Raw genomic sequence first — 17,088 nt, 5'->3', positions numbered from 1 at the left:
AATGTGTTGCAGGTCGCTCCTGGTGGTGGACTGCGGCACTCCTGGACCTAGTGGGGTCTCCAGGAGGAGACCCTCCCCTTCGAGCTCGAGGTGACCAGTGTGTCCCTGATGCGCATTGCCAGGGCCCTGGTCTCTGGCGCTCCTGGGTTGGGTGGAGGAGTCCACCTTGAGATGAGGGGCCCCGGGAGGGGTTCACTCCCCAGGAGTCTGGGGTGACCCCTAGCGAAAAGGGCAGGGGTCAGCTCCGAGCGAAGAGGTAGGTTCGGGAGGTTGTCGGTGGAAGTCGTGGCCGCACCCCAGTGTGGCGGCCTGCACACATCCACACCTGTGACGTGTGTTGGGCCATGTGCTCCCGGTCTGCACTCAGCGGTGGGGCTTAAGCGGCCTAAGGCCGGTTAGGGCGTGAGGGCCCTGTGACCGACTGGGGCGTGGTTATCGTCTTGTTGACGGCCCAGTCGGTCCAGGGTCCCGCCCAGGAGGCGAGCTAACCTGTGTGTGCTTTTATGTTTCAGCTCCAGGACTGCAGGGAACGGGTTCCTGCCTTGTCTGCGTCCTGTGACGAGGAGCTTATATGTGTTTTAGCTCTAGGACGGCAGGGAACGGGTCCCTGTCTTGTCCCCGCCCTCCCGCGCCTTTGTTGTGTTTTGTGTGCTGCCGCTGTAAGCCGCACATCCGGAGGGGAGTGCGGCTTTGGTGGGGGGGTCTGTCACGTTGTGGGGGGGCCCCCTGCCGGTCGCCCCCAGTTACAGCGGCAGCGGTCCTGTTTTTGGTCACGTGATGTTCGTCCCTCAGGTGGGCGGGACCCGTGATCCGTCTCACCTGAGGGTCGTTTGTTCGTCAATATATGTCTTGTCTTTGTACCAGTTGACTGCTGGTTATTATTTCCTTAATCTGGAACAATGCACGGGTTTTTGGTTTGCACACTTTCTATTAAACCATCCTATTTCCCTGAGACTTGGCGTGATCGCTTCCTTTTTAGTTGCTCACCCCTGCCCGTCACACATATATTGTTCTTTAATAACACAGTCTGAAAAATAAACAAATAAAACAAAGTGTGATCATTGAGAATTAAAGTGCAAGTTCCACATCATAACCTAAATAATGTCATAATCAGTAAAGTAAATCTGCAACGATTAAATGAAAACAGTAAACTTGTCAGAGTCATGTGTCATGACTGGACCATATGATTAAAATTATTAAAATTTTATTTTGCACAAGAAAAATGCAACCATTAGTTATGAGAAGAATAAAGTAAGGACACCCATGTCCAGAACATTTAGTTATACATGTTAAAAATAGAAGAGGGTGTCCCCTGTACAATTTCAGATCACAATTACTCTTCATGGTTTTGTTATTGGAACCAGTAGAAAAAAAGTTTTATTGTAATATTTTTGAAAAATATTTAAGATGGCAAATATTCACTCAGTCTTACACATACATGAGATGATCAGTGGAGCTGAGTTTTTACCTCCATCATTGGTACTAGGACTGAAGTAAGGGTAGAGTTTCTCAGTGAAGGACTGACCAGTGTAAGAGTAGATATGAGACCTGGCCTCTACATCATAAAAGGAGACCAGACCCTCCTCATAATCCACAAACACCCCCACTGTCTGGGGCTTCTCTCTCAGGGTGAGGGGGACAGAGGGACCAGCAAGAGCCTTATACTGATTCTCATTCCTCAGCCACACAGTCCAAAATCCATTCTGAGGTTTCAGTGTAATCTTCCCCTTCCTGTTAACAGACTCTCTGGCCACTCCTACATCCCACTTGGTCTTCCCCTTGACCTGAACCTCATAGTAAAATCTTCCTGATGAGAACCCCTCCTTTCCCAGGACAATGGGACAATCAAATCTCTTTGGGTTGTCAGGGAGATTCTGTCTTGTGTCTCCACATGTCACTTGTTTTACATCATCTGACAGGATGAGTCTGGGATGAGCTGTGTCAGGATCCAGAGTCACATCCACTGAGAGAAACATACAGTGTGTTAAATGTACATAATCATAAACTACATAATAACACCCTCATTATCCATTATATCATTATCTTTGGTCAAAATATATTGCTCAAAAAAATAAAGGGAATACTAAAATAACATCCTAGATCTGAAAATCTTTTTTTTATGTACCATATTTTGTCCATTGTGATTTTTACACATCTATGCAGTTAGAACACACACACACACACACACACACACACACACAAAGTGATTACTAGGGGGCTGTGGTTCACACGTGCCCAGAGCGGTGGGCAGCCCTAGCCCGGGGAGCAGTTGGGGTTAGGTGCCTTGCTCAAGGGAACCTCAGTCATGGCCTCATGCCTGGGAATCGAACCCACAACCCTCTGGTCACAAGACCAGTTCTCTACCACCAGACCATGACTGCATAGTAGAATGCGTTGAGAACAAAACATAAAAATGATCCATTTTCAATCAATATTATTATCCCATGGAGGTCTGGATTTGGAATCATTCTGAAAATTAAAGTAGAAAATCAAATGACAGGCTGATCCAACATTAGTGGAAATTCCTCAGGACAAGTTAAAATGAGGCTCAGTAGTGTGTGTGGCCTTCAGGTGCCTGTATGACCTCCCTACAACACCTGGGCATGCTCCTGATGAGGCAGTGGATTTTCTCCTGAGGAATCTCCTCCCAGACATGGATTAAAGCAGGGGTGCTCATTACGTCAATCGCGATCGACCACGCAAAGGAAGTGTCGGTCGATCTCGAAGAAATGTGCATAGATCGCGTGACATTAAAAAGTAGTAGATGAATCGCACATCTGCACTGACGGTTGTATTTTGATTGACATTGACGGTAGCCAATCTGCAATCTGCTCAACAAATTACGTTAGCCAAGGTAGACTTGGTCATCTTATAAGTAGCTTGCAAGCTGAAAACTTGTGGGCACCCCTGGATTAAAGCATCTGTCAACTCATGGACACGCTGTGGTACAACATGCAGTTGGTGGATGGTGTCCCAGATGTGCTTGGTTGGATTCACGTCTGGGGAACGGGCAGACCAGTCCATAGCATCAATGCCTTCATCATGCAGGAACTGCTGACACACTTCAGCCACATGAGGCCAAGCATTGTCATGTATCAGAAGGAACCCAGGGCCCACTGCATCAGCATATGGTCTCACAATGGGTCTGAGGATCTCATCCTTGTACCTAATGGCAGTCAGGGTACCTCTGGCTAGCACATGGAGGTCTGTGTGACCCGCCAAAGAAATGCCTTCCCACACCACTACTGACCCACTGCAAAACGGTCATGCTGGAGGATGTTGCAAGCAGCAGAATGTTGTCCACGGCGTCTCCAGACTCTGTCACATGTGCTCATTGTGAACCTGCTCTCATCAGTGAAGAGCACAGGGCACCAGTGGTGAATCTGCCAATCTTGGTGTTCTCTGCACGGTGTTGGGCTGTAAACACAAGCCCCACTTGTGGATGTCGGGCCCTCATACCACCCTCATGGAGTCTGTTTCAGACAGTTTGAGCAGAAACATGGATATTAGTGGCCTGCTGGACGTCATTTTGCAGGGCTCTGGCACCTGCTCCTCCTGTTCCTCCTTACACAAAGGAGGAGTTAGTGGTCCTGCTGCTGGGTTGTTGCCCTCCTACGGCCCCCTCCATGTCTCCTGGTGTTCTGTTCTATGCTCTGGACACTGCTGACAGACACAGCAAAACCTTCTTGACACAGCTCACATTGATGTGCCATCCTGGATGAGCTGCACTACCTGAGCAACTTCTGTGGGTTGTAGACACCACCTCATGCTACCTCTATGGTGAGAGAGCTGACAAAATGCAAAAGTGACCAAAACATCAGCCAGAAAAGATGAGAACAGAGAAAAGGTCTGTGGTCACCACCTGCAGAATCACTCCTTTATAGGGTGTCTTGCTAATTACGTCTCATTTCTACCTGTTGTCTGTTCCATTTGCACAACAGAAGGTGAAATTGATTCACAATCAGTGTCGCTTCCTAACTGAACAGGTTGGTTTCACAGATTTGTGGTTGACTTGGAGTTGCATTGTGTTGTTTAAGTGTTCCCTTTATTTCATTGAGCAGTGTATGTCAAAGTCAAATTTATTTATATAGTGCTTTTTACAACACATGTTGTCACAAAGCAGCTTTACAATTGTATGGGTCCAGATGCCTAATGAGCCAGCCAGAGGAAAAACTCCCTAAGATGGCAGAGATTAGGAAGAAACCTTGGGAGGACCAAGACTCAAACGGGAACCCATCCTCCATTGGGTGGTCCGCTAGCATATATATTGCATAAAACTGACAAGCAGGATTGGTAGCATATGTTGCATATATTGGTAGCAAACTATAGAACAAATGAAGCGAATAGTCCAACAACCACAATTAATACAAGTTTATATGGTTATGAGTTGCATTAGTGTTAGGATAAACTAAAAAATTTAGATAACAGTTATTCAAATTAAAAAAGAAAGATTAGAAATCACACTGTACCTGCATACTGTTGACTCCTCTTCAATTCTGTGCTGACTGAATTTTAGGAAAAGTGATATTAAAGAAATTTTATAGCACTGGACTAAAAAACATCTTCACTATTCTGTAATTCTATATAATCTATTACGCTATGTTCATATAAACAATCCTAGTGATTTTTTTCATTACTGTGACACAAATTAGATCTTTGTCAGGCAATGTAGACACATAAATCTGATCTTTTCAGATGAGATTTGAATCACTTTTTAATGTGATCTGTAATCAGATTCATAGCTGATTCGTAGCTGTGCGACTTGAATGAGAATGAAATGAAATCAGTACAATAATGTGGGAGGTTATGAGACTTCAATAAGAACAGTCAGATCTGAATTCTTGTGGCTTTTGGTTATATGCTGTTGCCAAAGCAACATTGGAGAATAACAACCGTGACCACAGTTTGTGTGACACTAACAGGAGCAGAATCTGTGTTTACCTTCTCAACCTGATTATGTACAGATATGACCAAGTGGTTGTTGGCCTCCAGAGCAAATCACAATGAATGCATGAGCTATTAGCATGTCCAATTAGCCTGTTTTAATACTACAAGACTTTATATAATAATGTTTGTTGCTTGTGATGCAGGTGACTTGTGCACATTCATGTAGTTTCAGGATACATATGTGTTCACATTACAAAAAAAATACAGGTCACTTACGATTATGAATATGAACAAGCAACATATGCAAATCTGATTTGAGTAAAAAAGTCAGTAGTGAACAATGTTACCTGTAATGTGAATGTAGCTTATATTGCATTATAGCTGTTGGTCACAGATTTCTTGTTAGAGACTTGTGCCTGGAAAATATGTTTAATAGGAAAGCTTCTCACCTGCTTCTTTCAACTTAGTATTCAGTGTTTCACTGAGTTTCTTATTCAGAATTTCTTGAAGCTGAGAGAGAACTTTCCTCACTTTCTCCACATTCACCTCAGTGTTGATACTGATGTCAGTCCAGTTCTTGGTGTGTGGAGGTCTGTTCATGTTTGGGTAGATCTACAGTACAGCAGGAGAGAGGAGAAACCCCTCAGCATGGGGAGGGTTGTCCTGTGATGTGCTGTGTTGTCTCTGAGCAGAGAGAGGAACACTGACCTGTAGGAGGTGGATGTGGTCCTCAGTATGGGAGAGCTGCTCCAGCTCACTGTCTCTCCTCTTTAGTTCAGTGATCTTCTGCTCCAGGTCTTTAATGAGTCCTTCAGCCTGCCTCTCTGCTGCTTTCTGCTTCTCCTCCATCACCTGAAGCAGCTCAGCCTGGCTTCTCTCAATGGAGCGCACCAGAGCAGTGAAGACCTCAATGCTGTCTGCAATCTCTCTCTCTGTGCTTTTCTAATGGAAGAAGAGATTTAATTGAAAAGTAAACTAAAATCAAGCAAAGGTGATCTGAAATTTAGATTAATTTAGCACTAGTTTTCATAAAATTCTGCAAAACTGTATTTAAACTGTTCACACCTTTCTGAGCTCTACTGATTGTTTAATCTCTTCCATCTTCTTCAGTCTCTCTTGGATCATCTGCTGGACCTCTGACTGTGTCTTCCCCAGCTGTGTCTGGAGGCAGAGAGGAAAACAGAAAATGTGTTTAATATTTTACATATTGTTACGTCTAGCCCCGTCCCCTTGTCAATCATGTCTCCACTAATCTTAGTCACTGTTACCTTTGTAAGTATTGCATGTTGTGTTAGATATTGTTCTGTTTGTGGTGTGTTTGGGTTCATGGTTTCATGTAAATGTAATTCCTGCTGTTTGTCTGGTTTTCCGGGTTTGTTGTGTTCTAGTAAGTTTTCTGTTTAGTTCTTGGTTTGTCTTGTCTGGTTGTATATTACCTTATGTGTAATTTGGTAGTGTTTGTACGTGTTTAGTAGGTTACATGTGTAGAAATGTTTGCTTGTTCTAGCGTTTAGTGTCCTGTCTAACAGTGTTTAACGTGTTAGTTGTTTATTAAATGTCTTTACGTGTTACAGTCAGTTAGTCTTGTCTTTGGAGTTCCTTGTATTTTCTGTTTTACTATTTGTTTGGTGTATCTTATTTCATTTATCATGCCGTGTTGGTCTCGTTCTGTTAAAGTATCTTCTGTTCAAAGTAAATCCTGATTGGCTAAAGATCTGCTGCCTCAGCATACGTGTCTGCCCAGTGATTGTGCAACACCCACTGTGTTACACATATGAAATGTAGTTTTTTATATTTCTTTTATGTTGACGTTTTTTATATGTCTTTTATAAATCTGTGTTGTGTTTAATGTTGATGTTATCCAGTGTTAGTGTCTCACCCTTTTCTCTCCACTCTCCTCCTCTATGGTAACAGTGTTGTGAGTCCTGTGTTCTCCCTCAGTGCAGAACTGACACACACACATTTCGTCTTCTCTACAGAACAGCTCCAGGGGTCTCTCATGTTTCTGACATATGTAGTCCTCCACGTTCTCCACAGGGTTAAATAGTTTGTGTTTCTTATATTTCGGAACATTATTATGGGGCTCTAGATGAGACTTACAAAATGTCACACCACAGTCCAGACAGGATTTTATAGCCATCAACTTCACTCCAGTGCAGACATCACAAAGAATATCAGGTTTATCAGGCCATTTTTTCTTCTTGAAGTGATCCACAACCTCTCTCAGTGTTGTATTAATCTTGAGTTCAGGTCTCTTTGGGAATGTCTCTTTACAGAGTGGACACAGACAGTGTGGACTGTTGTCCCAGTATTGTGTGAGGCAGGTCTTACAGAAGTTGTGTCCACATGGAGTGGTGACTGGATCAGTGAACTCATCCAGACAGACAGAACACATGAACTGCTCCTCAGACAGGAGGCTGCTGGAGTCACGTGTGACTGATAAGAAAGGAAACAGGAAGAAACAATAATTTATTCTTAATCTATATTTTAAATGTATTTGAATAATCTTCACACATTTGTTCTTAAATACTTTAGGACTCTTTGAAATGTAGATAATTAGAAATATGACTATGTGTGTCTTCCTTCATTATCGCGGATTCAGAACCACCACCTCAGACTTTAATCTCAAGCTCTGAAACTTAACAAGGAAAAGCTGAAGGAGAGGAAAATTCTTTAACACACAGGCAGTATTTCATTCATGTGTGTGTGAAGTGTGTAACTTACACTCTGATGTTTCAGTCATGCTGCCCCTTCTGTCTCCTGATTGTGATGATGAAGATTCTGTTGTTTCCTTCTTCCTCCTTTATTAACTCTTAATAGAAGGAATCACATCACTCAGGAAACACATACAACAGGCCAAAATGTTCCTTGCATAATTATTTTATCAAAGTGCTGCCTGAAATTATTTATACGCATGTCAATTTTTGGCTTAGTTATTTTTATCCAACCAGCAATTTTCTGACTGGAAATAATACATCTCCTCAGAGAGTTCAAGAGGTATCTTTCACGGTGAGCCGGGCCCAGTGTGCAAGGGAGACGCCCACTCCCTCACACACACTTTCTTTATTTGTATAGCACCTTTCATACATACATGCAACTTAAAGTGCTTTAAAGAATAAATAAAAAGAAACATTTAAAGGAAGCAATGATAAGACAAAAAGAAAATGTTAAAAGAAATTAAAGATAGAAAGGAAACAAATCTAATCACCTGTAGCATTTAAGCCCACATGTCCAGATCTCAAGTGCTGCACATTGAGCCATACTGAGTGCAGCACTGCTGTCCCAGAATTGCTACTGCAAGTGAGAGCGAGACTCCGGTGCTGCTTCTCTTTATTCAAAGCGCTGTGGTTTGGCTTTATGTTAATCACAATAGTCATATGATAAATGTATACGCTAGTGCTCTTTATGTGTGTTAATCATGTAAGTAGGACACTGAAGCCTACCAGTGCCTGGTATGGCTCAGTAGGCCTTAGAAATATATTGTCTTTCCCCTGGACGTCTTCGGCCCATTCCCGGGACTTGATGTTCCTAGGGTGACCTCGCTCTTATCCAGAATGGAGACGCCAGCTGGTCTCTTAGTCTCTGACTTGGAAGTTGCCACGTCAGCCCACGGACCCAGCACGGCGACACCAAGCATGAAAGTTGCATACATGTATTGACCACTATTAGTAATAAGTGTAAAGGAAATCACTGACCAGACAGATGAGAAATTAAAAAACAAAACCGTTGCCTTCAAAAGCAGTGAAGTTTTCTTTCACACACCAATCACTGGTCTTGTAGTCACATTTACTTTTGACTTAAAACTTATCAACGTTCCAGGCGCGCCGGAGCCAGAGATGGTCAGAGGACAGGATGTGGGCCGCGGGCCGTACAATGTCCAGGTCTGCACTAACCTGAGTGTGTTTACCAAAAGCTTCATAACACTAGAACTTAGTGTAAGGGAATTTGTGATTTACTGTCTGTGACCCTCAGTCAGAACATTCTGAACATGGTTCACTCCCTGTATGTCTATTCCTGTTAGAATCTTTCTCTCTCTGTCACGTTGAGGACCCCGGCCCCTCCCTTTTGGGCGTGTGTCAACGTTGTCCACGTGCTTTGTCTGCGTCTGTGGATCTCCGTGGTTATGGTTATGTCGTGTGATTAATAAGTCTCACCTGTGAATCGTCTCGTAATCACGTGGGGCTAATGTGGTTTGTCTACTTAATGTGCGCTCGCGCAGTGTCCTGTGCTCGTCGTTGTCTAAGTCTACACGTTGTGCGTACGTGTGTGTTATTCGTGCGCTTATTGCGCAATATTTGTAGAAATAAAAGTGACGTCTGTTACACCAAATACGAATTCTGTGTCTCGTCCGTCTGTCGCCGCCCAGCATCACAGAACGACGAGCCGTCTGAGACACCAGTAAGTGGCATCACCGCGCTTCTTCCCCTCCACCGCGCCGAGACGCCGCCCCTACACCGGAGCAGCTGGAGTCGGACCGGGTGTGCGCCTTCATGCTACGCGGGGTCCGAGTGACCGAGGATCCTGTGTTAAAAGCGGAGCTCTACCAGGGAGTGGTAGATATGTGGAGGAAGCGAAACCCCTCTCCTTCCCGCGCCCTCTCACCTCAGAGGGCAGGCGCCTGCACAGTCGGCGCTCCCGCGTCGACCCCGGAGGAGGAGTTTGGAGAGGGGGAGTCCGAGGAGGAGTCCGAAGAGGAGGAGTACCCCCCTCCACCTGCGCCCTTCTCCCGGCGCGGGCTATGAAAAAAATAATAATAATAAAAAAAATTTAATTTGGAACTCTTGGTATGTAAAACTTACATTTTGTGGTTCATATACATGGGCAAGATAAATTATCTGAACAAGATATAATAAGTTTGCATAACTTGAATAATTTGGAATTATTTGTAGGCAATACTTAAAATCTAAAGTTTATATACCTTTTTATATACTTTTATATAAAAAAGAAATAATTGGAACAAGAAATAATAAGTTGACTCAACTGAGTGAATTTCTTAAACTTAAGAGTTCTAAAATCGAGTGCAGTAAGTTGCCTTGAAATTTTGAGTTCTCTCAACTTTTTCGTTTTTACAGTGCAGTGTCATCGCTATTTAGTTTGTAAAGCTTCGCTTTAGAAAGATTTTACCCAGTGACTTTCCATAAATGGTATCGTCCTTTGAACCGCAGGCCTATTTTAAATTTTCTTTTACAGGCTACGCCGTTTGGCCTCATTTTCCTGTATTTGATGAGAAATGGTTACATGTTGAAATCGAAGAATATATTTTCGCTAAGAATAATCTTCCATACCTGGTCGTAGGTTGTGGTCAAATTCTTTATAGGCCTACTCACTTCGTACATTTCAGGGTATTAAGGCTTTAGGGAAACACTCCCAGAATTCATACGTTTACTCACCTCATTAATTTGTTATTCACGAAAATGTACCATTTTCAGAAAACCAATTGAGCACAGAATGAATTATTTAGACAGTTCATATTGCAACAATATCAGCATTTAAGACGTATACACGGTACCATCTGTTAGCAGAGATGTGTACGCAGCAGCTATGCATGCATCTCCAGGTCTACACCGAACTTCTCTTCACGTGGGAAATAACCGAGGGAAATAACACCATCCTTATAACGAACCTGATATGCTTTCTTTACGCATGTATCAAAATATCTGAATGATGAGCTACTGCACGCTGAAGTAGAACTGCTTACCTTTACTTTCCTCTTTACTGGTTTTTAGAAGGCTGTAAAGTTCGTTTCTCGTCTTCTCATAGGTACTTCATGTCCACTAATGTCTTCCAAGTGAAATTCTAAATGGTTTAGTTTTACTTTCACTTCATTGATATTTGCGCTAACAAGAGATAGACGTTCTGATTTACACAAAGTATGATAATGATGCATTGAATTTCACCGTAACAGGCCAGTGCTAGAGACACAACCATAACCTTGTGTCTCAAATTGACTCTTTTACTTAGTGTACCAAGCTAATAGCTTAAATTCAAAACTATTATTTTGTCAACCTTTTTTAACGTTGTAAAAAGCCAGTCATTATCATGCATTATATGCAGTGTGCTTTATATAATAACACTGAATGAATACACATCACTTGAAACTTTTTGGCAATTTAAGTTTCATTTTCAGTGATTATGTTGTCAATTTGAGGAACATAACAAGACCTAAAGTTCAGTTCAGTTGGTAGCAGCTGCTCCTTTGGTAGTGTTCATAGTGCCAGCGCCCTCTTGTGTTGTGGAGGTGCGCAGGCGCTGTATATGCTCTCTCTCCAGAAGCAGCTGTCTGTGCTGAGTCTGCAGCGCCGTCTGGTGGCTGCGCAGTGCATTAGCTCTCTGAATCAACTGCTGCAGCTCCTCACGCAGACGTTGGTTCTCCTGAGTCACGTCCTGCACGTGAGTGAGAAGACAGCGAGATGCCTCCTAGGAGAGAAAGAGAGGGATGGAGAGGGGGAGGGAGAGAAAGAGAATGATGCAGAGGGAGAGAGAGAGGAAGAGATGGAATAAAATGTTGAAAGTCATAATGAGACTGTAAAGGAATAAAGAATGTATTCTATATATACATGCCTTGTATATAACATATACATGCATGTGTATATTTGTGTGAGTGTGTGTGCATATAGATGTGTGCAAATGTAAAAGTTTTGTTATTACCTAGGTGTGTTACTCTTATGAATGACCAGTTGCAGCTTTTTGAGGACTCTGGTGTGTAGTACCAAACTCACCCTGTTGGCGGCGAGAGTGAGCTCCTGCACCTTGTGTTTGGCCTGGGCCTCGTAGCGCTCCTTCTCCATCAGGAAGTCAGACTTCAGAGCCTGCAGAGCGTCAGAGTGACGGCAGCGCATGGCTGACACCTCCTGGTCCAGTTCAGCTATACGACCCAACTGGTCCTGCTGCAGAGTCTACAACACACACGCACGCACACACACACGCACACGCACACACACGCACGCACACACACGCACACACACACACACACACGCACACACACACACACACACACACACATACACACGCGCGCACACACACACCACACACACACACACACACACACACGTTCATCAATTCCATTTACTTGTTTTGAGGGAAATGTGTGAGTTGCCAGCAGACTACATGAAACATGGAATCAGAGCATGTACAAAAGTAAATGAACCACAGCTGCACTGGTAAAGTCAATTAGGTAAAAGACGCAGGTGAAACACATGAGTGCTTAAGTAATCAATTAAACACACCAATCAAATGAGAGATCCCTGGGAAAAGATTTGAGTCACACTGATTAAAAGGGAGAGGAAACCGACCCTGATCTGCGTAAAGCACACAGATCAACAAGAGAGGAAAGGAGACATCTGAGGACACCATGAAGAAGAAGGTGACGGCCCATCAGTCTGGAAACATCTACAAGACCATCTCCAAAATATTCCAGCTCCATCCATCCACTGTAAGACAAATCATCTACAAATGGAGGACACTCAGTGTCACCACAACTCTGCCCAGATGTGAACAGCCATCAAAACTCACACCAAGAAGCATCAGAACAATAATAATTTAGGTAAAGGCCAACCCACACATCACCTCCAGAGTTGTAGACCTCTGTGGCAGCATCTGGGATAAATGTACACGTCTACAATCAGGAAAATAATCAATAGACATGGCATTCATGGGAGAGTTGCTAGAAGGAAGCATCTGCTCTCAAGAAAGAACAAAGTTGCATGTTTAAACTTTGCCAGAGAGCACTTGTTGAAGTCAGTGCTCTGGACAGATTAATTCTAAATGTAATAATTTGGCCACATTCACAGGTGCCATGTTTTGAGAAAAGTCAACACTGCATATAATGAGAAGAACCTCCTCCTAATAGTGAAACATGGTGGTGGAGATGTGAAGGTCTGGACCTGCTTTACTGCCTCCAGACCTGGACGACTCCATATTATCCAGGGAACCATCATTTTCCAGGACCATCAACAAATTCTTGACCAGAATCTCCTGCCAACAATCAGAGGCTTGGACACACATGGATTATGCAACAAGCCAACGACCCAAAGAATTCCAGCAAAACTACCAGGGCATGGCTTAAGAGAAAGATTAGCACTCTTGAATGGCCCAGTCAATGTCCGGATCTCAATCCCACAAAAATACTGTGGCAAGATCAGAATGGCCGGTACAAGCCAGATGTCCCTCCAACATCTCTCAACTGGTTGAGTTCTGCAAGGAGGAGTGGGCAAAAATCCCCCAAAAGCAGATGTGAGCCACTCTGTTGTGGTTACAGAAGATGTTTGGTTGAAGTAATGGCTGCAAAAAGAAGTGCCACAAACTACTAAGAGTTCACATACTTTTGCACTTGGCAGATTTTCTGTTTTTGGAGAGAGAAATTACATTTGTTGAATAAATAATAAATCTTTTGTGTCCCTTATTTGGAAGGTCTGATTATATTTGTTTTTGAAAACAATGAACATATTTAGGTGGTTCACACTTTCAAGCAGGTGTGTGTATGTATGTATTGCTAAATAAAGGCAAATAAATAGAAGTAGGTAAGGTGGAAACATTAAGCATAGAAAAAATAAGTTTCCATGGCTACCTTAAATTCCCTGAGTTCAGCTATCTCACGGTTAAGCAGAGCCAACTCATTTTTCTTCTCCAAAATCTTCTTCTTTAGTCCTGTATACACACACATACATACACACACATACCAGACAACAACATTAATACAGTTTTGTGTGGCTTCCTGTATTTAAAATTATCTGCATGAATCCTGGTACACACCAGACAGACATGTTCCTCACATTTTATACAGCCATACACACACACACACACACACCTATCCCTCTTCAACCTCCACCCACTGAAACCCCGTAGCCCACACACACCGCTGGCCTGTTCCTCATATTTCTGCACTGTCTCCTCTCTCTGTCTGCCGAGCTCCTGCAGCTCCTGTTGACTCTGGTCACTCAGGGCAGCGATCATGCTCTCACGCTTCTGCGTCTGCTCGGACATGTAGGACGTGAACTCTTGCTGCAGGGACGTGAGAGTGTGTCAGTGCCATCACGTTTCAGACACAGACCTAAGAACCAGCCTCTGGCATTAGGGGGAGACCGGGTATGGTTGTAACACTTTTTGCTTCAGCACCTGTAACTCACTGAATGTTTGAGCTAGTGTCTCAAACATTTATACAAAGTACATACATTTGTTTACTACAAATGGCACCAATTCAAACCTCAATTCAAATATCACAGCCCTCGTGAGTTGATGTCAAATACATGGTGTTCCTTTGTTACAACCTACCCCACTAGCGGTGTGTGTGTGTCTGTGGGTACTCACACTCTCCATGCGTGTCTGATTGAACTCATTCTGTAGAAACTCATTGTCTCTACGGCTGGAGTTGATTGAGTTAAATTGTCAAATTTACAGTTTGCTTATGTGACAGAGGGTGTGTGTGTGTGTGTGTGGGTGTGTGTTTGCGTGTGTGTGTGTGTGTGTTTGCGTGTGTGTGTGTGTGTGTGTGTTTGCGTGCGTATGCGTGCGTGCGTGTGTGTGTGTGTGTGTGTGTGTGTGTGTGTGTGTTTGCGTGCGTGCACGTGTGTGCGTGCGTGCGTGCGTGTGTCTGTTTTCTTTCAGGATACAGTTGTCCCGCCCTCCTCTTGAGAGCACTGAGTGTTTCAGTCAGCGATTGGTATCTGTGAATCGTAGAAACACACATGGTGTTGTCAAAAACAAAGACAAACGCGCGTATTTGAGCCACACTTTAAATCCATTTGGCCTGCCTCACTCTTCCTGTAACTTCGCTCCTTCTTCCGCCTCCACAGAGCGCCCTGCCGCTGCGCTCGCGCCCTCCTGCTGGCGCGCGGACTCGCCTTTCTTCTTCTTTTTCATTTTGTTGTGTTACTGGAGACTCCGCTCGTCGAAAGTCAACTCGGGATCTTCTTAAAAAGATCTGTAAAAGATCGTAAAAAATGTCCCTATGTTCAACCTGTCCGTGTCCTCCAGCCCGTTTCCATGTAGCCTATGTGGTCTTTGACACTTTGTAACCAAGCAACAAGACACAATTCCCCCATGTCAGCATTGCAGGGTGTTTTTTTGCCCAACGTCCTGTAAATTAGTGATGTTTCACAAGCATGTTGACTTGGCCGTGAAACCTGTATGTTTATTTTGTAATTATTGTTTTTATTCTCAATGGGTCGTTATGTTTAAAAGTGAACTGTCTTTATAAACAGTGCTCGCTAGGTGGTGTAGGGCTCTGTGATCAGCGTTCAGTCCAGCTCAGAAGACACCCAGGAGTAGACAAAGCTCATCACTACCGGCTACACGTTTAGTTTGCGAATAAATAAACTGACGACAAGCCTCTGTATTTTTTATTAATAGGTTGCATTTGAATTCAGTCTCAGGGAAGTCAAGCACACTTCAATACATTGAGCCTTTCAGAGATGTTTTGCGTTGAGAGGATGCGACGCTGAAACGTCCAACCAGCGAGTCGGACGGAGATGGAAACAGCGAAAGCGACGTAGTGTGTGGAGGGCTCCGGCTACTCGAACACACAAGCCTTCTCTCGTTTTGGGCCACACGATATTTTGAGAAATAATGGAGAAGAGAGACGAGTTTTTGTGTGGGGTGGTTGAGGGTAAGCTGCTCACTGTCCTAACGTAGCAAACTGTGATTCTCATTCTGTGCATGAAATGGCACTTCAGTGCGCGTGGATCGTTAACGTTTCCTTCATTCGCATTTGCTGTTCTGGCTAATCGACTATGCATTTTATCTGACCAATATAGTCAACATGAAATAAGACCACATGCAATGGTATTGTTACCTTGTAATTTGTCATAGCATAACTAGTTTTTAATTTATAGTATACTATGGCAGCCAATTTTATTCTGCCCAGTGCATTACACAGTTCTTCTATTGCTTAAGCGTGCTTTTGGCTCATTTTGTAAAGATACTACACACAATTCACACACTCACATCCACACATGCAGCAGAATACCTTCAAATTCACATTCACACACACACACACACACACACACACACACACACACACACACACACACGCACGCACGCACGCGCGCGCACACAAACACACACACACACACAATAAATATATATATATTGATTTTCTACTTATATAATCTGGGTTTGATTTTTAGATATTGTAAGAGTATACATGGATGTACTACATGAATATATTAAGTAAACACTCACAGCAAATACTGCACATTAGTGGATTTTTAACATTCTCTCCACATTGTAAAATAAATCTATGTAGTTCCAAATGTTTTCAATTGGAATTCAGAATAGACAATGCTGAATAGAATATAGTACATAAACAGTACACATATTGCATATAGTAGAACAGCAAAACATTTAAAATATGAATTTAAACCACATTAGCATCATCTCTCTTGTCCTCACTGGTTGAGGCCACAGCACTTTGTCCACATGTCAGACATGTCCTGTCCCACAAGACAGCGAGACAAGAATCTTCTTGAATGGAGCGTCCGTCCTCACACAGACCCTGGATCAGTTTGGTCACAGGTGTCCTCCATGTGGTGTGTCATGACGTGGAGATGGAGATGGAGATGGAGATGGAGAGCTTCCACTGCCCTGCTGGTAAAAACTCCTCAGTGAGGTTAAGGGACACAGTGTGCTGGTATTGGTGTGAAACTGTGAATGGTTATGAAAACTGTTTAGGAGCAGAAACATTGTCCCAGTTGACTGTAACTCATCAGTGTCTTTTTTCTGTGAAGATGGTGTGTAGTGGGTCTAAAAATGTAAGCATGTGGGCCGTGAAAGCCGTGACCTCAGTTGGCATGGCGATGGAGGCTCCTATTCTGCGTGGTTGCAGCACATGTTGTGATGTGGCCGCCATGTTGGTCTGGGACACTCTGAGCATTTCTGTGGCCCGTGAGGTTTCTCTCTCTCCTTCCTTTTGATAGGGTGAACCCAGACTCACCAGCCAAGACAAATCCATGTAGGACTGTGTCAGCATCCATTTGTAAAACTCTTTGAAAACAGACACCACTGTGTAGTATAGACCTATTCTAAATGTAGATGTAAAAAGACACTGTATAGACCTACTTTGAAGTTTCACCTCTGTGCTGATAAAGAGACCTGATTACTATGTGATTACTGAGGGACAGTCAGAATTTCTCTGAGGTGTGACATTATTGGCCAAAACCTGGAATGCAGTGAATTGGTACCAGAAGCTTCTGCTGTAGTACATAT

The 17,088-nt window shown here is 43.5% G+C and overlaps 2 protein-coding genes across 2 annotated transcripts in view; both read right to left on the bottom strand.

The window, feature by feature from the left end:
* ccdc166 (coiled-coil domain containing 166) overlaps positions 1-14,862 on the bottom strand; it is a 97,986-nt gene extending 83,124 nt beyond the window's left edge. The window contains exons 1-3 of the mRNA XM_076993532.1: positions 14,642-14,862; positions 14,496-14,549; positions 14,194-14,248 (exon numbers count right to left, since the gene is read on the bottom strand). Of these exons, the coding sequence (XP_076849647.1) occupies positions 14,194-14,248; positions 14,496-14,549; positions 14,642-14,745 (213 nt within the window). The 5' untranslated portion in view covers positions 14,746-14,862. The remainder of the gene's footprint in view (positions 1-14,193; positions 14,249-14,495; positions 14,550-14,641) is intronic.
* LOC143497897 (E3 ubiquitin-protein ligase TRIM39-like) lies at positions 1,376-11,029 on the bottom strand. The gene is made up of 9 exons (XM_076993525.1): positions 10,586-11,029; positions 9,490-9,623; positions 7,612-7,699; positions 6,767-7,323; positions 5,953-6,048; positions 5,596-5,829; positions 5,337-5,499; positions 4,470-4,505; positions 1,376-1,963 (listed from the first exon to the last, which is right to left on the bottom strand). Exons 3-9 carry the CDS (start codon positions 7,628-7,630, stop codon positions 1,419-1,421), a joined length of 1,650 nt encoding a protein of 549 aa, XP_076849640.1. The 5' UTR covers positions 7,631-7,699; positions 9,490-9,623; positions 10,586-11,029; the 3' UTR covers positions 1,376-1,418.
* Positions 14,863-17,088: the final 2,226 nt, after the last annotated feature.

Source organism: Brachyhypopomus gauderio, unplaced genomic scaffold (assembly GCF_052324685.1).
Source record: "Brachyhypopomus gauderio isolate BG-103 unplaced genomic scaffold, BGAUD_0.2 sc114, whole genome shotgun sequence".
Taxonomy (NCBI): Eukaryota; Metazoa; Chordata; class Actinopteri; order Gymnotiformes; family Hypopomidae; genus Brachyhypopomus; species Brachyhypopomus gauderio.
The sequence above is the reverse complement of the archived record's forward strand: the minus strand, read 5'-3'. Positions and strand labels throughout refer to the sequence as shown.